The sequence below is a fragment of the Rhinopithecus roxellana genome, chromosome 7 (genome assembly GCF_007565055.1).
Source record: "Rhinopithecus roxellana isolate Shanxi Qingling chromosome 7, ASM756505v1, whole genome shotgun sequence".
Taxonomy (NCBI): Eukaryota; Metazoa; Chordata; class Mammalia; order Primates; family Cercopithecidae; genus Rhinopithecus; species Rhinopithecus roxellana.
Window position 1 is genome coordinate 136,995,924 of NC_044555.1, and position 26,010 is coordinate 137,021,933.

The 26,010-nt window shown below is 40.1% G+C and overlaps 1 protein-coding gene across 5 annotated transcripts in view; it reads right to left on the minus strand.

Moving 5' to 3' along the window:
* Positions 1–26,010, minus strand: part of CD99L2 (CD99 molecule like 2) — a 124,950-nt gene that overhangs the window by 17,993 nt on the left and 80,947 nt on the right. For 4 of the 5 annotated variants that reach the window (XM_010364316.2, XM_010364317.2, XM_030933742.1 and 1 more), the window contains exons 4-7: positions 25,030–25,104; positions 11,591–11,659; positions 11,379–11,462; positions 9,878–9,943 (exon numbers count right to left, since the gene is read on the minus strand). In XM_010364316.2, the coding sequence (XP_010362618.1) occupies positions 9,878–9,943; positions 11,379–11,462; positions 11,591–11,659; positions 25,030–25,104 (294 nt within the window). The remainder of the gene's footprint in view (positions 1–9,877; positions 9,944–11,378; positions 11,463–11,590; positions 11,660–25,029; positions 25,105–26,010) is intronic. The other variant, XM_010364318.2, reaches the window with a different exon arrangement.

Here is a 26,010-nt window from a genome sequence, read left to right on the forward strand (position 1 = left end):
AGGAAGACTCTCCTCTGGGGATAGGGAGAAAGGAAAGCAGCAAATGGCCTCTTTCCCCAGCCAGCAGTGCCCTTGTCCCCATTTGGTTCCTTGTGTTAATTTATCAAGAGTTTTCTGACCAACAGGCCAGTGAGGGGGATCTGGGAATGTGAATAACACCCCTCCCAGCTCCTCCTCCCCTCCAGGTTCTTTACCAACTGAGAACAGACGCAAGGAGCCAGAGAAAGACCAAAGGTAAGGCATCTGCTTGATGAAGAGGCTGAAGTACAGCAGCGCCCTCAAGGGCAGGGCTTCTGTGTACTAGTTAGAGGACATGGCTTGAGGCCACACGGAAGTTACCTGTTACTTCTCTCCCCTCTCCCTTCTCACGAAAATCATCCCAGAGCTCATGTGAGGGAAAACTGGGCTGATAGAGCAGACACAGGGCTCACCTACTATCAGAGTGCACACTTCCCTAGCTAGCAACACGGTGGGCCCTGGCTCTCGCGCTCCTTTGGGGTTCCAGGAGAAAGCAGCAGGTCATGCCACGATCCTACCAGTAATGTGGCCCAGAGGATCAGCAGGCTCACCCTGGCTTCGCCAATCAAAAGTATCACTCTAGCCTTCACAGGGAGGTGTGACAGGGAAGGCAGAAAGCAAAGCTGAGTGTTTGCTCCGCAGTCCTCATGCCAGCAAACTTGCATGGAGGTGTCAGGGATACACAGGAAGCCCAGTCTAGAAGAAGCTAAAAAGATAAACACCACCCGCCGTGGTTGAGAATGACATGTGCTATCCTGTACCAGCAGAATGACAGAAGCTCTAGGAGAGCCCAGGGGCAGGAGATGGAAGCTGTGCTGCAGAGCCGAGAGTGGGCAGGGAGACGGGACCACAGATGCGGGCAGCCTCCTGAGAGGAGGGGATCTCCAGCAATGGGTAACTTAGCACTTGCTCAAGGGTGAGTGGGAATTCACATGGTGGAAGGCAGGCAGTTTAGACCGAGGAACGTCACGTGCAGGCACTGGCATATGTACCTACTGGCCTTTCTCCATGTTTGGAGATGACAGGAACCTGGTGGTCTAGGGCAGAAAGAACATGTCAGCAGACTAAGGGGCTTGAACTTATCTTGTAAGCAGTGGGGAACCACTAAAGAGGCTTTTGTTGTTGTTCCTGCTTCTTTAATTTTTTTCACCAACATCTAGTTAAGAAAAATTTCAAACATACAAAAAAATTTAAAACTTCGTGCAGTGAACATCCACATTCCCAGCACGTAGACTTGTAATTAACATTTTGCATCACTCAGTTTATCTTGTCTGCCATCCCTCTTGTCCATCGATCTTATTTTTGTGACACATTTCAAAGTTACAGACATCAGTATACCTCAACCTATCGTTACCTAGCATTTTACATTCGCTTATGATTCCTTTTTTAAGGTAAAATGTACATATAGTGAAACACATAATTCTTCCAGGTACCAGTGGATAACTTTTGACAGATGCACACAACTATGAAACCGAGACCCCTATTCAAGACACAGAGCAGAACCATCACCCCAGAAAGTGATGCCCAATTGATCTTATTCACACACCTAACTCCCGCAGCCACAGGTCTCATTTCTATCATTATAGCTTACTTTTGTCTGTAGTGGAAGTTCATATAATTGGGCTCATATAATATGTACTCTTTTTTCATTGGCCTCTTTTACTCAGCATGTTGTTTTTGACATTTATCCATGCTGTCGTATCAGTAGCTCTTCCCATTGTATAAACATATAAACGTATCACGGTTTCTCGATCAATTCTCCTATTGATACCTGGGTGTCTCCAGGTTTTGTTTTTGTTTTTTGCTATCGTAGATCAAGCAATGAGCATTCTTTTATAAGTCTTTTTTCCGTTGTTGTTGGAAGGGGGCAGAACATAGCTCCCATTTCTCTTGAATAGGGAATGAAATTGCTGGGTCACTAGGTAGGTCTATGGTAGTTTTAGAAGAAACTTTACATCCCTACCAATGATGTATGAGAATTGCAGTCACTCCACATCTTCATCAACATTTGATACTACCTTTTAAATTTTAGTTATTCTGGAGGATGTGTTGTGGTATCTCATTGTGGTTTAATTTGTATTTTGCCAAAGAATAATGATTTTGTTTTTTTGTTTGTTTGCTTGCTTGTTTTTAATTTTAGGTTCAGGGATACATGTGCAGGTTTGCTATACAGGTAAATTGTGTGTCATGGGGGTTTGTTGTACAGATTATTTCATCATCCAGGTATTAAGCCTAGTATTCATTAGTTATTTTTCCTGATCCTCTCCCTCCTCCCACCCTCCACCCCCTGATAGGCCCCAGTGTGTGTTGTTCCCCTCCATGTGTCTATGTGTTCTCATCATTGAGCTCCCACTTATAAGTGAGAACATGTGGTATCTGATTTTCTGTTCCTGAGTTAGTTTGCTGAGGATAATGGCCTCCAGCTCCATCTATGTTGTTACATAGGACATGATCTCATTTTTTTATGGCTGTGTAGTATTTCATGGTGTAGACGCACCACCTTTTCTTCCTCCAGTCCTCCGTTGATGGGCACTTAGGTTGGTTCCGTGTCTTTGCTACTGTGAGTAGTGCTGCAGTGAACATACACATGCATTTGTCTTTATGATACAGCAATTTATGTTTGGGTATATACTAAATAATGGGATTGCTGGGTCAAATGGTAATTCTGTTTTAAGTTCTTTGAGAAATCACCAAACTTTTTTCAACACTGGATGAACTGATTTACATTCCCACCAGTAGTGCATAAGTGTTCCCCTTTCTCCACAACCTTACCAGCATTTGTTATTTTTTGACTTTTTGATAACAGCCATTCTGACTGGTGTGAGAAGGTATCTCATTGTGGTTTTGATTTGCATTTCTCTAATGATTGGTGATGTTAAGCTTTTTTTCATATGCTTGCTGGCCGCATGTATGTATTCTTTTTAGAAATGTCTGTTCATGTCTTTTGCCCACTGTTTAATGGGATGGTTTGTTCTTGGCTAGTAAATTTGTTTAAGTTCCTTATAGATTCTGGATATTAGACCTTTGTTGGATGCATAGTTTGGAAACATTTTCTCACATTCTATAGGTTGTCTGTTTACTCTGTTGAAAGTTTCTTTTGCTGTGCAGAAGCTCTTTAGTTTGATTAGGTCCCATGTGTCAATTTTTGGTTTTGTTGCAATTGCTTTTGGCATCTTTGTCATGAAGATTTTGTCAGGTCCTATGTCCAGAATAGTACTGCCTAACTTGTCTTCAGGGTTTTCACAGATTTGGGTTTTACATTTAAGTCTTTAATCCATCTTGAGTTGATTCTTGTATACAGCAAAAAGGTAGGGGTCCAGCTTCAATCTTCTGCATATGGCCAGCCAGTTATCCCAGCACCATTTATTGAATAAAGAGTCCTAACCAACCCAAATGTCCATCAATGATAGACTGGATTAAGAAAATGTGGCACATATACACCGTGGAATACTATACAACCAGAAAAAAGGATGAGTTAATGTCCTTTGTAGCAACATGGATAAAGCTGGAAACTATCATTCTGAGCAAACTATCACAAGGACAGAAAACCAAACACCGCATGTTCTCACTCATAGGTGGGAACTGAACAATGAGATCACTTGGACACAGGGTGGGGAACATCACACACTGGGGCCTGTTGTAGGGTGGGAGGAGGGGGGAGGGATAGCACTAGGAGATACACCTAAAGTAAATGACGAGTTAACGGGTGCAGCACACCAACATGGCACATGTATACGAATGTAACAAACCTGCACGTTGTGCACATGTACCCTAGAACTTAAAGTATAATAATAATTTTTTTAAAAAGGAGTCCTTTCCCCACTGCTTGTTTTGTCAATTTTGTTGAAGATCAGATGGTTGTAGGTCTGTGGCGTTTTTTGTATGTTCTCTATTCTGTTCCACTGGTCTATGTGTCTGTTTTTGTACCAGTACCATGCTGTTTTGGTTACTGTAGCAGGACACAATACAAAAAGAAAACGTCAGGTCAATATCATTGATGAACATAGATGCAAAAATCCTCAACAAAATACCAGCAAATTGAATCCAGCAGCACATCAAAAAGCTAATCCAACACGATCAAGTAGGCTTTATCCCTGGGATGCAAGATTGGTTCAACATACATAAATTATTTTGAACATCATGTAACTTCCTTTGTGATGTGTCTGTTCAAATCCTATGCTCATTTTTTAATTGGACTGTGTCTTTTCATTGTTACACAGTATTTTTTAAACAGAGGAACGACAGGGTCAGATTCATGTTCTTGATGGTTCTCTCTTGCAGCTGCAAGGAGGACAAACTGGAGCAAAGATACCAGTTAAGAGGTTAAGGTCACTACTCTTAACCACTTAGCTGGTCATCCCAAGGGAGGGTGAAGATGGCCTGGGCTTGAGGGGAGATAAAGAGAAAGAATAATCTAGATTTACAAGATACCAGGGGAAAGACTTCTGGCATGAGACAGTGAGGAGATCAACAAATCCTCTCTTCAAAAAGCAACTATAAACCTGGACAAAAAGTTAGTCATTTCAGGGAAGCAATTTGATTTCAGTAAAAACAGCTTGAGTCCGTGGCATTTTTACCCAAGGCTGCTCTCATTTTTCCCTTCCCCAAGTCTGTCGGCAGATTGTTCAGCCAGAGCAAACACCAGCAGTAGTATATGACTGCTAGGTCATATGGCAAGTCTATGTTGAACTTACAAGAAACTGTCAAGCTCTCTTCCAAAGTGGCAGTACCATTTTGCATTCTCACAAACAATGAATGAGCATTCTTATTGCTCTGCATCCTCATCAGCAATTGATATTATCAGCTTTTTGGATTTTAGACATTCTAACCGGTGTGTAGTGGTATCTTGTTTTCATTTGTATTTCCCTAGTGAGAAATGACATTGAATATGTTATTTTCCTATTTTATATTCTTCTTTGGTGAAGTCTGTTCATATTTTTTGCCCATTTAAAAATTGGGGTTGAGTTCTTACTGTTGACTTTTATGAATTTATTTATTTATTTATTTTTTGAGACAGAGTCTCGCTCTGTCACCCAGGCTGGAGTGCAGTGGCGTGATCTCAGCTCACTGCAACCTCCACCTCCCGGGTTCACGCCATTCTCCTGCCTCAGCCTCCCGAGTGGCTGGGACTACAGGCACCCGCCACAGCGCCCGGCTAATTTTTTGTATTTTTAGTAGAGACGGGGTTTCACCGTGTTAGCCAGGATGGTCTCGATCTCCTGACCTCGTGATCTGCCTGCATCGGCCTCCCGAAGTGCTGGGATTACAGGCCTGAGCCACTGCGCCTGGCCTATGAATTCTTTATATCATCTGAATACAAGTCCTTTATCAGGTATATGATTTTGCAAATAGTTTCTCCAAATCTGTGGCTTGTCTTTTTATTTTCTTCATAGTGTTGCTCACAGAACAAAAGTATAAAGTATTATATGTATGTCTACACAGAAACCTGTATGTAATGTTTAAAAATGTTGGCCGGACATGGTGGCTCACGCCTGTAATCCCAGCACTTTGGGAGGCCAAGGCGGGCGGATCACGAGGTCAGGAGATTGAGACCATCCTGGCTAACACGGTGAAACCCCGTCTCTACTAAAAATACAAAAAACAAATTAGCCAGGCGCGGTGGCGGGTGCCTGTAGTCCCAGCTACTAGGCAGGCTGAGGCAGGAGAATGGCGTGAACCTGGGAGGCGGAGCTTGCAGTGAGCCGAGATCGCACCACTGCACTCCAGCCCTGGCGACTGAGCGAGACTCTGTCTCAAAAAAAAAAAAAAAAGTTTATAGCTGGGCGCAGTGGCTCACACCTGTTTAACAGCATATTGGGAGGCCAAGGCAGGAGAATCACCTGAGCCCAGGAGCTCGAGACCACCCTGGGCAACATAGCAAGATCCCATCCCCACAAAAATTTTAATAGTCAGTCAAGTATGGTGGTGTGTATCTGTGGTCCCAGATACTCAGGAGGCTGAGGTGGAAGGATTGCTTGAGATCAGGAGGTCAATGCTTCAGTGAACTGTGTTTGCATTATTGCACTCCAGGCTGGGCAACACAGTGAGATCCTATCTCAAAAAAAAAATGTTTATGGCAGCTTTATTCATATTCACCCCAGACTGGAAACAACCAAGATGTCCTTCAGCAGGTGAATGGATAAACAAAGTGGTACATCCATACAATGGGATATTGTTCAATGCTAAAAAGAACAAACTACCAAGCTATGAAAAAACACGAAAGAACTTTAAATGCATATTGCTAAGTGAAAGAAGCTAGTCTGAAAAGCCTATATATTGTATGGCATCCTGGATAAGGTAAAACTATAGAGAAATAAACAAATAAGTGGTTGCACTAATAGAAAATAGATTAGGGTTGAGGGAAGGGGGAGTGGCTAACTATCAAGGGCATATACAGAAGTCCTTGTATGGTGAGGAAACTGCTCTGTATGGTACTTGGGGGGTGGACATGTGACTCTATGCATTTGCCAAAACCCATAGAACTATATGTTACAAAGAGTGAACTTTAATGCCTACAAGCAAAAGAACAAAACATCAACCAGGTGGGTGAGGGACTCCCAGGATGGAAAGGAGACTATGACAAATGAATCTAACTCCATTATAAATGGGTGGCATAACTGTACTGAATGGATGAGGAAGGTAAAGGAATCGACCTAAGTAACTTTGAAAAACAGTATTTTGACTGGAAACTGTAAGGTAAAGACAAAAGAAACTGAACATAAACACTGGACTCTAGTTGGTAAAGTTGTTTCTCCTGGGGGTATGAGTTAGCAATTCTGATGCTCTATATGTGTATACCTGAATTGAGTAAGATAGTAAATAGATGACACGTAGTAGCAGCTAGATGTCTCACTGTCAGAGAGGAAAGTTATAGGTAAGCAAGAAAGGAAGATCAAAATAATCCTTCTGGCACTGGATTACAGTTGGAGATATAAGTATGAAGTTATGTTTAGGTTATATACCTGCTGATGGTTAAAAGAAAGTATTTGGATATGTGTGTATATATGGTGTTATGTATTGAACATTTGTATCCCTTCTCAAGGTCATATTTCGTTGAAGTCCTAACCTCCAATGTGATGATATTAGGAGGTGGGGTCTTTGGGAGTTAATTAGGTCATGAAGGCCAACCCCTCATGATAGGATTAGAACCCTTATAAGAAGAGACACCAGAGCTTTCTCCCTACTCTGTCCTATCCACCAATCAGGGATACAACAAGAAGACAGCCATCTCCAAAACAGGATGCAGATCCTCACTAGATACTGGATCTATCAGTGACTTGATCTTGGACTTCCCAGCCTCTAGAACTGTGAGAAACAAATGTCTGTTGCTTAATTATCACCCAGTCTTGGTAATTTGTCATAACAGCCTGAAGTAAGACACATGGGTTAGTATATATACATATATTTCCTATTTCCTATCTCTGTCTGCTTAGACAGTCTAGAAGCAGTGATATACCACTAGGCAATGAATACTCAAATCTTGATTTCTAATGCCATTCTCTTACCCAGTGAAAAAGAATGACATACAGAATTGGACACCAAGGAAATAAATCCAAGAGCCAACAGTGTTCAGAAAGAAGCAGTGAATGAGACTCATGAATGAGACCAGTCAATGAGTGAGAAAGGGCCCAGGAAGAAAGAATGTTAAGGAGAAGGTGATCATCAAAGTCAAATGCTACAGAGGCCACACAGGACAGAGGGCTGTGACCATCAGGAAACCACTGGGAACCACTGGGAACCTAGAGCTTGCATACTCTAGGGTATACATGGCAAGGGGGCCATGAGGAGTTGAAACACTGGCCTCAAATTTCTCAAAGTGCTATGGAAAGCAGTCTGTTGGTAGAAATGGGAGACAATCAGAGTCCTGCCCAGGCTGGGCAGGAAGGAAATAAGGGTGGAGGAGGAGGGCTTATAGGCCATCACCTTCTTAGAGAAAGGCAATAGGACCTGTTGATAAAAGACTGTCATCGTCACCTACAGGCAAAATGTGGGGCTTCTACAGGGTCAGTAAGAGGTCTTCTTGAGAAAAAAGTCCATAACAAATAATGTATTATTTTGAAAATATACTCTAAAAGTATAGCTGAATCTATGTGCCTAAGACCCAAGCCTGAAAAATGCATTAATTAGGATTCATTTTATGCTGAAGATCATAATTTATTGAAATGTGATATTTTACCTTTGCTCACTGCATTAGCATATTTTTGTGTAAAGGACAGTATCTGAGAATTCCATGGTGTGCTTATCATAACCATGTTTCAGTTTCACACTTGTCCTTTTTTCCATGACTCCCTTTATCTTCTTTTCCTGACACCTATAATGGCAGAGGGTATAACTTAAGCTAACAATTGATTATTCTTTACAAGAGAAGTTCAAATATGAGCCTAATTAAAGAATTTCTGAACACTTCTTCCTTGCTAAAACATGCACTTTTAATAAGGAAAAGCCCCTGACATGCCATTCAGACTTTCATTCATGTGTGTGCTTACATGTGTGCCTACTGCTCTCATTTCACCATCTGGAAATACCACTTATCACCCAGGAGTAATTGGCCAATTTGCTGGATTTGCCCTTTAAATGTTCCATGTTCTCCTGACACCTGTGGGTTTCATTTAGAGGCTTTTTGTGCTTTTTAGTAGAGATGACTCTGTCTGGAAAGGTGTTTCGAAGGACAAATTTAACTATGGTATCCTTTAATCAGAAGAGAACACTATTCCCGTATGAAAGGCACACCATTCTTGCGAGAAAAAAGAAAACACTAGTAACCACAGCCAAGACTGTGGGGAGTATATCAGAGTTACAACCAGATACACCCATAACTTGTCACAGTTATAACCGGGTGTAACAGCAATTTGCCATTGTAACAGGTTACAACCAGAGTTACCACAACTTACCATCGTAACATGTTGCTATCACAACAGATTACAATCACAAGTTACAATCACAACGGGTTACAACCACAAGTTACAATCACTAGCTTGTCTTGCCACATCAACAAATCTGGCTAATATTCCCTTCATACTTCATACTTGATGTATACTATGATAAAAGGTTGAAATCTTTGGTCACTTGGGGAATTAATACGATCTGACCTTGGGGAGGACATGACTATTCTGGGGTAACATGAGGGAACTTCTTTGTGGTGATGGAACAGTTCTGCCTCCTAATTATGGTAATGGTTACTCAGATCTACACACATAACATTTTTATAGACCTACCCATACTCGCTCACACACGCACATCTGAATGCGTGCAAAATCTGATGCAATCTCAACAAGGTCTATAGCTGATTTAACAGTACCGTACTAGTGTTGACTTCCTGGTTTTGACAATGACTGAGGTTATGTAAGGAGAAGCTAGGTGAAGTGTACACAGGAACTCTCTAGAACTATCTTTACAACTTCTTGTGAGAACCATTTCAAACTAAAAAGGTATTTTAAAAGATATCTGACTTGCTATGGGTCTCTTAAAAAAAATGCTTGTCATGATGAGTTTGCTCCTCCCATCCCAAGAGTGAGTGAGTCTCTCGAGGTTGAGAGGGCTGTTTTCAGAGTCCACTGGCCCCCAGTTATTGTCATTGGTGATGTTGCCTGGGCAAATAGGCTTCAGCCAGTATGAAACTTGAACCTATCAGCACTGCTGCTTAAGGAACATCAGGGGAAATGTGGGGCTTTTCCAAGATGGCTTATAAATCCCCCCCCTTGAACTGCATCACTCACATCATTCTGAATGAACCCCAATTGGCAGGCTGGGATGTCTGGGAACTACCACTCATTTCCCAGAGGCTCAATTAATCTGGTTGCTGCATAATCACCTTTTGCACCAGAATAAGGGTTGTGTTGGCACAAATCAATGCTCCTACCTTTACCCTTGTCAGGTTTGTATTCTCCGCCCCCTACTATGTCTTCAAGATCCTTGTCTGAAAAACCTGGAGAAAATAAAACATACATTTCAATGACAAGAAAAAAAATCAGCAACAAGAAACTTGTGTTAATGTTGCCCAGGATTCAGAAAATGATTGCCAATTCCACTTAAGAATGCCCTTCATGAAATTCTAAGAGGCCCTCCCAGACCCCCTTCCACTGGTGTACATGTCCCGCATAATGTCCCACCACTCTGAGTATGAGTGGAACCATGGATAGGATGGCTACCACTCCCGTGATTAGGTTAGATTACATGCCAAAGGTGAAGGGACTCTGCAGAGGTAATTAAGGTACCAAATCAATTTGACTTTGCATTAATCAAAAAAGAGATTATCCTAGATGGGCATGACTTAATCAGGTGATATCCTCAAAAGCAGGTTCAGGCCTTCTCTGAGCTCAGACATGAGAAGCAACAGAGTCATTCAGTCTCTCCTCCTTTCTCCCCCTACCAACCCCTCTGTCGGTCATTCTCCTGCTGGTCTTAAAGCAGCAAGCAGTCATTATTTCTATAGCTGCAAGGGAATGCACTGTCAACAACCAATTGAGCTTGGAAGGGAACCCAACCTCAGACGAGACCCCAGCCCTCACCAACGCCTTGACTGCAGCTATATGAGCTCCTGAGCAGAACACTCAGCTTAGCTGTTCCTCAACTCCAGACCAAAGGAAACAGTAAGATAATAAATGGGTGTTGTCTTAACTCAGAGTTTCTGATTTTTGTTATGCAGCAAGGAAACTGATACAAGGAAGCAGAAAATTTATGAACGAGTAAAAGATCCATTGAAAGGACAAGAGAGTCCCACGGAACCAAGTGTGGAAAGTGTACTGATAGAGTTTCACACTCCACACTACGCTTAACCTGTAAGAAACAACCGCTTTTGTTGGGGCCAAGTTTTGGTGTCCTATCCAAGATTATCCACAAAGATCTCAAAAGTCTGTGAAAATATTCCTCCCTTTCCCCCCTGAGTATGGGTGTGAGGCCAGATTTCCTTCACATACTTCAACCAAAACAACATCACACCATGGAATAAAGTGCCTGTGAAAATCCAGCTGCTTCCATCCAGCCAGACATGAGAGAAATCTGCAAAAATGTAACATCATGTCGCTCTCCTCAATACAAGTTTTTGTCTTGCAAGCATAGTTATTTCTCATAAAAAGGTTATTTATGTTAAATGTATGGGTTTAATGTTGTTCATTTTAGATTAATAAAGTCTTTCAGTTTTAAATTCTAAGATGATGAGTATTGATAAATGTGACCCACATAAGCACAATCTCTTGAGATCTCAATGATTTCGGGAGGCCCGAGACCAAACAAGTTTGAGTACCACCATGATAGGGTTCTCTAGTGGCTTGAAGTGCCTCCAGCTCTGCCAGGCCCAGGCTGGCTGTGTCTCTGTGGGATGATGTAATTAATGAGACAGAACCAGACCAGGTGGGACTTACCTCCTCCTCCAGCAATCGGTTTCCTGCGGCCATCATCTCGATCATTTCGATCATCCAAGGCATCAGCCAAGTCAAAATCATTTCCTTCATGGGATCCCAAAATAAAAGAAATACTCAATTAGTTCATCTATGGGTAGCTCATTGGGATCCTGTCTCAGAGGGAGCCCCATGGGATCCTTCCCTTACTGCTCTCCTCAGAGCGGCCTCCTTACCTAAAGTATTTGCTGGAGCTCTGGTGGTTACTGGCCTCTTGGTCGTGGTGGTTACCTGGTTCCATTTCTCTAAAAGAGGAAGAGAGGACAGTAAAGGGAGCACATTTAGAAACAAAATGTAGCAGCCATTCATGTCTCAGGGAAGTTACATCATGAATATTCTTGTCTTGGTCCTTGAGGCTCCTATAGGACCTCTAGAGAATCACTTTGAGATGGATGACAAAGAGATATAAAAGGCTTCAATGACGTGGGTTCTGTTCACTTTTCTTCAGGGGATGGGGGTGATGAGGCAGACATAGTCCCACACGTGGCCAGGTAAGTGGTAAAGCTGGGACTTGAGCCCAGATCTGCAGGAGACGACCACATGGACCGAGGAGTTCTAGAGTTTGAGCACAAGTGCTTGAGAGCTCCAAGCCTTGGTTCTACCATTGTCAACTTGGCACTTGAACTATAGCTAATCCTGCCCAGGGATGGACAGATTGAGGTGGCATTCCCAGTGAATTATGTTAGTATCTTATACACAGCAAGTGGTTACAACACACATATATATAATTTTATATAACTGTGGTTACTGTTATAAACGTTAGGTCTCTGGGCTCAACCAGATTCCTTTCAAATATGGACTTCTTTCACACCAATTACACAGATGGCATTCATGCGTTTTCCAATTGATTCTTTTCTTGAACTTCAGAAGACTGTGCTGTAACTGTTCCCACTATTGAAGTTAATAGATGGAAAAGTCAAAGATAGTGCTATATACAGCAAGTACCTGGGAGAGAAACAGCAATGTATGTGGGGAAAAAACCTAAATGAGTTTTACAGAGCAATAATGTGATATCCAAACTGCCTAGGGACATTTAAAATGTATTGCCTATCATTTTTCGATAGACCTTCGGTGTTGTCTGTGGATCAAAGAAATGCAGGTCTGAATCTTCTGCAAAGAAAGTACAAAAACAATACAGTAAGTCAAGTCATGACCCAACAGTTCTCAGATGGAATAAAGAGGGATATTACAAAATGATAAAAGGACCAATCTACCAGGAAGACATAACCATCCTGAATGTGTGTGCACCTAACAATAGAGTGTCTAGATACATTAAGTAAAACCTGATAGAGCTAAAAGGAGAAATAAGCAAACGCACATTTATAGTTGGGGACTTCAACACTCCACTCTCAGCAATTGGTAGAACTACTAGACAGAAAATCTACAAGGATATTGAAGAAGTGAACAATAATCAACCAATGGGATTTAATCGGCACAACAGGACACACCAGCCAATCACAGCAGAGTAAACAATTATTTAACCACTCACAGAATATTCGCCTGAGATCATATGATGAACCAGGAAATAAACTTCAACAAAGTTAAAAGTATTGAAATTATGCAGAGAGGTATCATTGATTATACTTAATTCAAATTAGAAACAGAGAAGAAACAATAGAAAACAAGAAAATCTCTAAACATTTGGATATTAAACAACATACTTCTAAATAAAACAAGGGTCAAAGGAAAAGTTTCAAAGGAAATTTTCAAAAATACATAGAACTGTGTGAAAATGAAAACACAACATAGCAAAATACATGGGATCTAAAGCAGTGCAGAGAGAAGTTTATAGTACTCAATGCACAAGTTAGATATCAAGAAAAGCCTCAAATCAATAATCTAAGTTACTAATTCGAGATGCTAGAAAAAGAAGCTAGCTAGATACTAGAAAAACAAAACCAAAGCAAGCAGATAGAAATAATAAACACAAGAGCAGAGATCCATGACATTGAAAATAGGAATGCAATACTAAAAAAAAATCAATAAAACCGAAAGCTTATTTATATAGTAAAAAGGGATAAACCTCTAGCCTTAGTAACAAACATAAAAGTTAAAAAAGATGATATGCCAATAAAAGGACTGAAATGGGACATTATAGATCTTGCAACCAGTAAAAGAATAATAATGGACTAATATGAACTTTTTTAGCTCACATATTTGACAACTTGGAAGAAACGGACCAATTTCTCAAAAAACACCAACTACCAAAATACAACCTAATCCTGTGTTCATGGATTAGAAGATGCTAAATTGTTAAAATGGCAATGCATACTATCTAAAGCAATCTACAGATCCAATGGAATCCCTACCAAAATCCCAATGACATTTGTTGCAGAAATAGACAAATTCATCCTAAAATTCACACGGAATTTCAAGGAACCTCAAACAGCCAAAACAATCTAGAAAAAGAACATAGAAGATTCACACTTCCTGATTTTTAAATTTACTACAAAACTACAAATATCACAACACGTGCAGTACTGACATCAAGAACAGACATACAAACCCATGAAATATAATAGGAAGCCCAGAAATAGGCCGGGTGCAGTGGCTCATGCCTGTAATTGCAGTACTTTGGGAGGCTGAGGCAGGTAGACTGCTTGAGCCCAGGAGCTCAAGATCAGTCTGGCAACATTGTGAAATGCCATCTCTACAAAAAATACAAAAAAATTAGCCAGGTGTGGTGGCATGCACCTGTGGTTCCAGCTACTTGAGAGGCTGAGATGGAAAGATTGCTTCAGCCCAGGTGGAGGCTGGAGTGACCCATGATCACACCACTGTACTCCAGCCTGGGCGACAGACAGAGTGAGACCCTGTCAAAAAAAAAAAAAAAAAAAGGAGAAGAAGGAGGAGGAGGAGGGAGGGAGGGAGGGAGAGGAAGGGAGGGAGGGAGGGAGGGGAAGGGAGGGGAAGGGAGGGAGGGAAGGAGGGGAAGGGAGGGAGGGAGGGAGGGAGGAAGGAAGGGAGGGAGGAAGGGAGGAAGGGAGGGAGGGAGGGAAAGGGGAGAAAGGAAAGGAAAAGGGAAGGGAAAGGAGGAAGGAAGGAAGAAAGCAAACCCAGATATAAACCCTTGGTCACTAGATTCTCAATAGTATGTCAAGACCATTAGATGGGGGAAAGGACAGTCTTTTCAACTAATGGTGCTGGGAAAATTGGATATCCACATGCAAAGGAATGACTTTGGACCCTGACCTATACTATATACAAAAATTAACTCAAAATAGATAGAAGATTCTCAGACATGGTGGCATGAAAAAAAGAAATAGTTCAAAGAACTAAATATAAAAGCTAAAACTATAAAACTCTCAGGAGAAAACATTACAAAAAAGTTTCATGATACTGGATTTGATGATGATTTCCTGGATATGATACCAAAAGCAAGGCAACATCAACAACAAAAACAAAATAAATAAATTGATCTTCATCAAAATTCCAAAATGTTTGAGACAGGGTCTCACTCTGTCAACCAAGCTGGCTGGAGCACAGTGGCACAATCATGCCACTCACTGCAACCTCCACCTTCCAGACTCAAGTGATCCTCTTATCTTAGCCTCCTGAGTAGCTGGGACTACAGGCTTGCGCCACCATGCGCATCTAATTTTTGTATTTTTTGTACAGACAGGGTTGCCCCATGTTGGCAAGGCTGGCCTCAAACTCCTGGGCTCAAGCCATCCACCTGCTTTGGCATCCCAAAGTGCTGGGATTACAGGCATGTGCCACCACGCCCAGTCTAAAATGAAAAACTTTTGTGCATTAAAGGATAACCTCAAGAGAGTAAAAAGAGTTATCTTTTTTTTACAAATATTTACAAATCTTATATCCAATAAGGGATTAATATCCACACTATATAAAGAACTTATACAAATCAACAACAACAAAAACCCTGATTTTAAGGCTAGGCAAAGTGGCTCATGCTTGTAATCCCAGAACTTTGGGAGGCTGAGGCGGGTGGATTACTCGAGTCCAGAAGTTCAAGACCAGCCTGGACAACATGGTGAAATCCTATCTCCACCAAAAAAAAAACACACAAACACACACACACACACACACACACACACACACACACACAAATTAGACAGGTGTGGTGGCACACCTGTAGTCCCATCCCCTCAGGAGGCTGAAGTAGGAGGATTACTTGAGCCCGGAGGTGGAGGTTGCAGTAAGCTGAGATCATACCACTGCACTCCAGACTGGGTGACAAAGCAAGACCCTGTCTCAAAAAAAAAAAAAGAAAAGAAAAAACAAAAACAAACAAACAAAAAAACGGTTTTAAAATGGGCAAAGGACTTGAATAGACATATCTTCAAATAAGATATACAAATGACCAATAAGCACATGAAAAGATGCTCAGTGTCATTAGTCATTAGGGATACCAAATAAAAACTGCAATGAGGTACCAGTTTGCACCCATTAGGATGGCTATTATTAAAAGAAAAATGAAAAATTAAAAGTATTGGTGTGGACATGAAGAAATTGCAACCCTGGTATATTGCTGGTGGGAATGTAAAATGGTGCAGCTGCTGTGGAAAACAGTTTGGCACTTCCTCAAAATGTGAAACAGAGTTCCCATATGATCCAGCAATTCCACTTCTAGGTCCATACCCAAATGAATTGAAAGCAGGACTCTAACAGATATCTGTACGCCAATGTTCCTAACAGCATTATTCACAACAGCCAAAGGGTGGAAACCACACAAATGGCCATCAACATATAAATGGATAAACAAAATATGGTATATACATATAATGCAATATTATTCAGCCTTAAAAGAAAGAAACTCTGGTACATGCTGCAACACGGAAAAACCTGGAAAACATTACATTAAGTGAAATAAACCAGACACAAAAGAACAAATCTTGTGCAATTCTGCTTATAAGAGGTACCTAGAATGGGCAAATTCTTAGAGACAGAAAGAATAATAGAGGTTACCAGGGGCTAGGAGTAAGGAGAAATGAGGAGTTACTGTTGTATGGGCATAGGGATTCTAACTGGGCTGATGAAAAGCTTTTGGAAATGATCATGGTAATAGCTGCACAACATTGTGAATACTGATGATCCTCCTTATCCATAGGTTCCGCATCCAGAACCATGTGTTTGACCAACCATGGATCAAAATATTCAAAGAACAAAAAACAAAAAATAATACAACTATAAAAATATATAAATTTTAAAAATACAGTATAATAACCATACAGCATTATACTGTATTAGGTATTATAAGTAATCTGGAAATGGTTTAAACTATATGGGAGGATATGTGTAGGTTATATGCAAATACTATGCCATTTCATATCAGAGAATTGAGCATCAAAGGATTTTGGTATTTGCAGGGGGTCCCGGATCCAATGCCCAGGAAATACTAAAGGAGGGGCAAATGTCTACTAAGTACCACTGAATTATACAACTTAAAAATGGTTAAAACAGTAAATTTTATATGTATGCTTACCACAATAATAAAAAACTCAGCCAGGCATGGAGGCTCACACCTGTAATCCCAGTACTTTGGGAGGCCGAGGTGGGTGGATCACCTGAGTCTGGAGTTCGAGATCAGCCTGACCAACATGGAGAAACCCCGTCTCTACTAAAAATATAAAATTAGCCGGGTGTGGTGGTGCATGCCTGTAATCCCAGCTACTCGGGAGGCTGAGGCAGGAGATTCACTTGAACCTGGGAGGCGGAGGTTGTGGTGAGCCGAGATCACGCCTTTGCACTCCAGCTTGGGCAACAAAAGTGAAACTTCGTCTCAAAACAACAACAACAACAACAACAACAACAACAAAAACAAACCTCAACCTAGATGAACTACACAACCTGAATATTCCTATAACCATTAATTAATTCAATTTAAAGTCTCCTAAAAAAAAGAAACCTCCAGGACTTGGTGATTTACCTGGAGAATTCTACCAAACATTTAAAAAGGAATTAACACCAATTGTATACAATCTCTTCCAGAAAGGAGACAGAAGGAAATTTCTTCCCCATTCATTTTGTAAGGCCAGTATTACCCTGGTAACAAACACAGATAAAGACCTGTATTAGTCCATTTTCACACTGATATAAAGATACTGCCTGAGACAGGAAAATTTATAAAGAAAAGAGGTTTAATTGACTTACAGTTCCTCATGGCTAGGGAGGCCTCAGAAAATTTACAATTATAGTGGAAGGCAAAGGGGAGATAGGCATCTTCACAAGGTGGCAGGAGAGAGAGAGGAGCAAAGCGGGAACTGCCAAACACTTTAAAAATCATCAGCTCTCGTGAGAACTCACTCACTATCATGAGAACAGCATGGGGAACCATCCCTATCATCCAATCACCTTCCACCAGGTCACTCCCTAGACACCTGGGGATTACAATTCGAGATGAGATTTGGGTGGGGACACAGAGCCAAACCATATCAAGACCATATTAAAAAAAAAAAATATATATATATATATATATACACACACACACACACACACACACTAATGTTTCTCACCAATTTACATGCCAAATCGTCAACAAAATATTGGCAAACATAATAGAATGCATAAAGAGAATTAAACAGTATGAAAAATGGAATTTATTCCAGTCAGGCAAGCTGGATTAATAGTTGAAAATCAATCAATGTAATCCACCCTGTCAACAGGCCAAAGAAGACAAATCATATCAATGGACATGAAAAAAATCTAACACCCATTTATGGAAAAAAAAAATACTTTCAGCAAATTAGAAATAAAGGGGAACTATCTCAACTTCATAAAGAACATCTAGAAAACACATATAGCTATCATCAGACTTAATGGTGAAAGACTAAACGCTCTTTCTCTAAGGTCTGAAACAGAGCAAGGACATCACTCTTACCACTCTTATTTAACATGGTACTGAAATGTCTAGCATTGCAACATGAAAAAATATATACAGATTGGAAAGGAAGAACTATATATGTTTCTATTTGCAGATGACATGATCGGGTACATAGAAAATTCCAAGAAATCTACAAAAAATTCCTATAACTAATAAGTGAGTTCAGCAAGGTCTCAGGATACAAGATCAATAATATCGATCACATATAATAGCAGTGAACATATTAAACCCAAAATTAAAAAGACACTGCCATTCACAATTGCTCCAAAGAAAATATTTAGGATGGGACAGTGGCTCACGCCCATAATGCCAGCACTTTAAGAGGACAAAGTGGGCAGATCACCTGAGCTCAGGAGTTTGAAACCTGGACAACATGGTGAAACCCCATCTTTACTAAAAATACAAAAATTAGCCAGGTGTGGTGGTACGTGCCTGTAGTCCCAGCTACTCGGGAGGCTGAGGTAGGAGAATCTTGCTTGAGCTGGGGAGGTGGAGGCTGCAATGAGATGAGATCATGCCACTGCACTCCAGCCTGGGCAGCAGAGCAAGACTCAGTCTCAAAAAAAAGAAAAGACAATTTTTTTTTGAGATGGAGTCTGCCTCTGTCCCCCAGGCTGGAGTGCAGTGGCACGATCTTGGCTCACTGCAAGCTCTGCCTCCCAGATTCACGCCATTCTCCTGCCTCAGCCTCCCGAGTAGCTGGGACTACAGGCGCCCACCACCACGCCTGGCTAATTTTTTATATTTTTAGTAGAGATGGGGCTTCACGGTGTCAGCCAGGATGGTCTCAATCTCCTGACCTCATGATCTGCCCACCTCAGCCTCCCAAAGTGCTGGGATTACAGGCGTGAGCCACCACACCTGGCCTTTTTTTTTTTTTCTGAGACAGAGACTCACTTTGTCGCCCAGGCTGGAGTGCAATAGCGTGATCTCGGCTCACTGCAAACTCCACCTTCTAAGTTCAAGCGATTCTCCTGCCTCAGCCTCCTGAGTAGGTGGGATTACAGGTGCGTGCCACCACGCCCCACTAATTTTTAAATTTTTATTAGAGACTGGGTTTCACCATGTTGGTCAGGCTGGTCTTGAACTCCTGACCTCGTGATCTGCCCGCCTCGGCCTCCCAAAGTGCTGGGATTACAGGCGTAAGCCACCACGCCCGGCTAGAAAAGAAAATATTTAAACGTACAGAAAATTACAGTGTTCTCAAGAAAAGACATCAAAGAAGACATAAATCAGTTGAGAGACATACTGTATTCATGGATTAGAATACTCCACAAAGTAAAAATGTCAACTGTCCCAAAATGGATCTATGTTTAATACACATCCTATCATAATCCCAGTAAGATTTTTTTCTAGACTAGGCAAAGACAAACTTAATCTAAAATTATATGGAAAGGCACAGGCCCTAGAAGAGCCTTAAAAGAACTTGACAAAGCAGAATAAAGTGGAACAAATCACTCTAACCAATATTAAAGCTGAATTTATAGTTATAGTAATCAGAACAGTGGCTGAGGGACAGACACACAGATCAATTGAACAGAATGAAGAGCACAAAAAGACCCCAAATACACTCAAGTGGTTCTTGATAAAGGTACAAAAGCAATTTGATAAAGCATAGCCTTTTGAACAAATGGTGCTGGAGTAACTGGGCATCAATAGGTAAAAACAATGAATCTCAATCTAATCCGCACACCTTATTAAAAATGAGCTCAAAATGGATGATCATCTTTACTTAAATATAAAGTTATGAAACTTCAAAAGAAAACATAAAAAGATCTTTGGGACTGAGAGTTTGGTAAAGAGTTCACACAATTGACAACAAAGCCACGTTCCATAAAAAGAAAAATTGATACATCTGCCTTGTGAAAATTAAAACATTTCCTCTGCAAAAGACCCGGTTAAGAAGATGAAAATATTACATTTTCAACAATGGACAGGTCATCCAGACAGGAAAATCAATAAGGAAACAGTGGGCCAGGACAACACTCTAGACCAAATGGACCTAACAGACATACACAAAACATTCTATCCAACAGCAGCAGAATACACATTCTTTTCAAGCACACATGGAACATTCTCCAGGACAGGTCACATGTTAGGTCACAGAAAAGGTCTTGATAAATTTAACAAGGCTGAAATCAAATCAAGTGTCTTTTCCACCCATGATGGTACAAAACTAGAAGTTAACAGAGAATTGGAAAATTCACAAATGTGTAGAAATTAAACAACATTCTCCTGAACAAACAATGGGTCAAAGAAGAAATCAAAAGGGAAATCAAAAAAATTCTTGACACAAATAAAAATGAAACACAACATACCAAAACGTATGAGATGCAGCAAAAGCAGTCCTGAGAGAGAACTTTATAGCAATAAATGCCAACCTCAACAAAAAACAAAGATCTCGCCAGGCACGGTGGCCCATGCCTGTAATCCCAGCACTTTGGGAGATCATGGTGGGCAGATAATAAGGTCAGGAGTTTGAGAACAGCCTGACCAAGAGACCAGCCTGGCCAACATAGTGAAACCCCATCTCTAGTAGAAACAAATGAAATAAGTAACAGAAGAACAATAAAGTCTATAAAAACCAAATATGGTTTTTGAAAAGATCAACAAAATTGACAAACCTTTAGCAAGACTGACAAAGAAAAGGACAGAAGACTCATTACTGAAATCAGAAATGAAAGAGAGGATATCACTAATGACCTAATAGAAATAAAAAGGATTTTAAGGGAATATCATTGACAGAAGTATGCCAATAAATTGGACAGCCCAGATGAAATGGACAAACTCCTAGAAAGATACAAACTACTGAAGTTGACCCAAGAAGAAAGAGAAAATCTGGCCAGGTGTGGTGGCTCATGCCTGTAATCCCAGCACTTTGGGAGGCCGAGGCAGGAGCATCACCTGAGCCCACAAGTGCAATACCAGCTTAGGCAGCATGGTGAGACCCTGTCTCTATTAAATTAAATAAAACAAAATAAAAATAAAACTGAAACTCACCAATAAAAACACAATAACCCAATTTAAAATGGACAAAGGATTTGAATAGACATTTTTCCAAAAAACATAAGCTATATTCAATAAAGCACATGAAAAGATGCTTGATTTCATTAGCATTAGGGAAATGCACATCAAAACCACAGTAAGACAATAAGACACCACTTCACGCCCACGAAGGTGACTGTAATAGAAGAGACTTGAGATTCTACTTTCAGGGGTCATTTCCACAGTTTGTTACTAGAGAAGATTCTCGGAAGGTATAAAGCATCAAAAAAATAAATAAATAAGAATTTTAAAAAGGAAATAGAAAATCTGAATAGATCTATAATAGATAGAACTAATAATACAAAAAACTTCCCCAAAAGAAAAGCCCAGTCATATGCCTTCACTAATAAATTCTATAAAATATTTAAATAATTAACAGCAATTCTTCAGCAACCCTTCCAGAAAATAAGAGGAGACAACACTACCTAAATAAGCCAATGAAATCAGTAGTGTACTGATATCAAAACCAGACAAAGACATCACAAGAAAAACTACAAACCTATTTCTGTTAGTAATATAGATGCAAAAATCCTCAACAAAATATAAGGATACCAAGTGCAACAAAAACAGTTATATTCCAAACGATTTTTTTAAGGCTCAAAAGCAATTCAACGGGCAGATAGTCTTTTTAACAAATGGTCCTAGAACAATTAGACATTCACGGGCAAGCAAGAGAAGTTTCAGGAAAAAAAACACAGGAGAAAATCTATAAAACCTAGGTATAGACAAACATCTTGTTCTTAGATTTGGCATCAAAAGCACGATCCAGGTTGAGTGCAGTGGTTCATGCCTGTAATCCTAGCACTTTGGGGGCTAAGGTGGGTAGATGCCTTGAGCCCAGAGTTCAAGACCAGCCTGGGCAGCATAGTGAGACCTTATCTCTGCAAAAAATACAAAAATTAGCCAAGTGTGGTAGTGCACAACTATAGTCCCAGCTACTTGGGAAGCTGAGGTGGGAGGATCACTTGAGCCCGTAAGGTCAAGGCTGCAGTGAACCATGATCATGCCACTGCACTGCAGCCTGGGAAACAGAGTGAGACCCTGTCTTGGGCAAAAAAAAAAAAAAGTACAATCGATAAAAGGAAAAATTGACAAACTGGACATTTAAATATCTAAAACTTCTGCAAAAGACTCTGTTAAGAGGATGAAAAGACAAGCTACAGAATGGAAGAAAGTATTTGCAAACCATATATCTGACTAAGGACAAATGTCTACAATATTTAAGAACTCTCAAACTCAGTAGTAAGAAAAACAAAAAATCTAATTAGAAAATGGACCAAAGACATGAACAGACATTCCACTGAATAGGATATATGGATGGCAAACGAATACATGAAAAGGTGTTCAGTATCATTACCCAGAGAAATGCAAACTAAACCACAATAAGATATTACCACACACTTATAAAATGACTAAAACGGAAATAGTGATAGCCCAAATACTGGTGAAAATACAGAGAAAATGGCACTGACACAATGCTTTAGGGATTGCAAAATATTACAACCTTCATGGAAAACTGATCATTTCTTATAAAACTAAACATGTAACAACCATGTGATCCAGTCATTGCACTCTTAGGCATTTATTCATAAAGAAAAAGAAATTTATGTTCACACAAAAATACTATACATGAGAGTTTACAGCAGCCTTGTTCAAAAAAGCCAAAACTGGCTTCAATACATCAAGTAAACAAACTGTGGTACATCCATCCCATGGAATACTCCTTGGCAATAAGAATGAATGAGCAACTGATACACCCAACAATATGAATGGATGCCAACCGAATTATACATGGAAAAGGCCAATTCCAAAGGGTTGCCTACTTTATAATTATATTTACATAACATTTTTGAAATACAACTTTTCTTTTTGCCTCCCCCAAAACTGAATGTCATGAAATGACAACATTTTACAAATGGAAAATAGATCAATGGTTGCCAGAGATTAGGAAAGGGATGGGGAAGGGGAAATAAAATTGTAGGAAGGTGGGTGTGGTTATAAAATGTAATCATGGCATACTTATGGTGATGGAACTGTTTGTATCTGACTGTGATGATAGACACACAAACCTACACACGTGATAAAAGTGCAGAGAAGAAACAAACACATGTGAGTGTAAACAAAACTAGGAAATTTGAATAAATGCATAGATTATATCTGTCAATATATGGCTATGACAGTAGAGTACAATTTTCAAGATGCTGCTATTAGGGGAAACTGGGTGAAGGGTACAAGGGGTCCTTCTCTATTATTTCTTACAACTACACATGAATCTATGATTATCTAAATATGAAAGTTTAATTTTTAAAAAGTAGGTAAAGAGAAAGTTGAGAATCAAGGGTCGTTTTGTCAAAAAAGTTTTGACACTTAAATGACTGAACTTCAGCAGTGCAAGGAAACCTAGAAAATAATTGAACACTGTTTTAGCTATTAAGTTTATGATAGTATGTTCAGCAACACTGGAAAACTAACATGAGGAAGTTGAAAATTTTTTAATTATATTAGAGCATGACCTTTTAATATTCTCTAACAAAACAGGAAGTACATTTCAAGCATTTATGTGGCACACGTAAGTACAAAAGTTGACATGAAAAAAACAACTTATGTGATTATTTCCATTCTGAGCAGTATGAGCCATTCCTCTCAAAGATTTTTTTCCTTGAAAAAGTGATTTGAAGAGTACTTAATCAATATTTAAAGTTTTTTAAAAACCAACTATGGTTTTGTCAACTTGAATATCTGTTAGATGTTTTCTTGAAAATGAACGAGCCTGTCAATTTAAAGAAAGCCACTCATGGTACTAGTTGCCAATGATTAAGATTTCAAGGAAATGTTAGAACTTCAAAAACATCTTTCTCTACCACTGTGAGTTTAACAGTTTCCCCAATACATTTTTTTTGAAATGAGATGGGTGATGATATGAACAAATATGACTTTCAGTTTTACACAATGACGCATGGCATTACTTGGAAGCTCGAAAAACCTCAGGGCACTAATATTTTCCAAATGACCAACATGCAATGTTACAAAACCATGAATGGGTAAAAGATCCATTGAAAGGACAAGAGAGTCCCACGGAACCAAGTGTGGAAAGTGTACTGATAGAGTTTCACACTCCACACTACGCTTAACCTGTAAGAAACAACCGCTTTTGTTGGGGCCAAGTTTTGGTGTCCTATCCAAGATTATCCACAAAGATCTCAAAAGTCTGTGAAAATATTCCTCCCTTTCCCCCCTGAGTATGGTGTGAGGCCAGATTTCCTTCACATACTTCAACCAAAACAACATCACACCATGGAATAAAGTGCCTGTGAAAATCCAGCTGCTTCCATCCAGCCAGACATGAGAGAAATCTGCAAAAATGTAACATCATGTCGCTCTCAATACAAATTTTTGTCTCGTCAAGCATAGTTATTTCTCATAAAAAGGTTATTTATGTTAAATGTATGGGTTTAATGTTGTTCATTTTAGATTAATAAAGTCTTTCAGTTTTAAATTCTAAGATGATGAGTATTGGTAAACGTGACCCACATAAACAAAAATCTCTTGAGATCTCAATGATTTGGGGAGTCCTGAAACAAAAAAGGTTTGAGAACTACTGTTATAGGGTTCTCCACTGGCTTCAAGTGCCTCCAGCTCTGCCAAGCCCAGACTGACTCTGGCTCTGTGGGAAGTTGTAATTAATGAGACAGAATCCTGTAGTAGTTTCAACCAGCAAGGACTTACCTCTTCCTCCTATACCCGGTTTCCTGCGGCCATTATCTTGATCATCGAAAGCATCAGCCAAGTCAAATCCACTACCTTCAGTGGGCCCCAAAACATAAAGGAAACAGCCAACTGATTAACAACTGGGTATAAGATTCCAAAATAAGCAAAATGTCCATGGGTTCAACTGATCAGTACCAACAATGGGTTAAGACAAAGAGAGTTATATTGGAATCCGATTCTGTGTACAGACATTGACAATGAAAATATCTGCAGGATAGAAAAAGTTACTACTTTCTGACTTTGCAGAATACCACCAGTTTTTCAATTAATTTATATTCGTAGGTATGCTCTGCTTAGGCTAGCAGTCAGACCATTTTAACAATATACTCACTGATTGTAGGTATTCACCCAAAATTCAAAACCAAGTGCACAGAGTCCATAAACAGGACAACCAAAAGGGAGAGGTCATGTGGTCATGAAGCACCCCTTTGAATGTGGAAATGTGAAGAAATGAGGGCAAATCATAAAGCAGCAGTGACTTTCTTGGATCATCACTGTCCCTTCAGAAGAAAGGTAGCTTTCTACTGCACAGAACATATTATCATGCCCCCGACCACTGGTAACAAGTTGCTGGATGGGAGCAATGACTGGGAAGCCAGCCACACAGTCACGTTTTTCTTTACATCAGTGAAGATATCTAAATGGTAAAATGGCCCATCTGAAGAAAGGATCAAGTGACAACAGGAAAGAGTTGTTAAGAAGAACCAGGTCCCAAAATCCTTTACTGAAAGATGGCACTGTAAAATAAATGCCATTCCAAAATGTTCCATCTGCCTAAAGAAAACGCTTGATCAGCTTCACAAAACCTAAACAATTACATTTTCCTTGATTTTAGAAAATGAAATGGCTAAAAAGGGGAAGAAGTCCAAATGCATTTTCCTCTTGAAATTTTCCCAGGCAGGACTTTTCATAAAAAACACAGAAGGCATAGTGATCAGC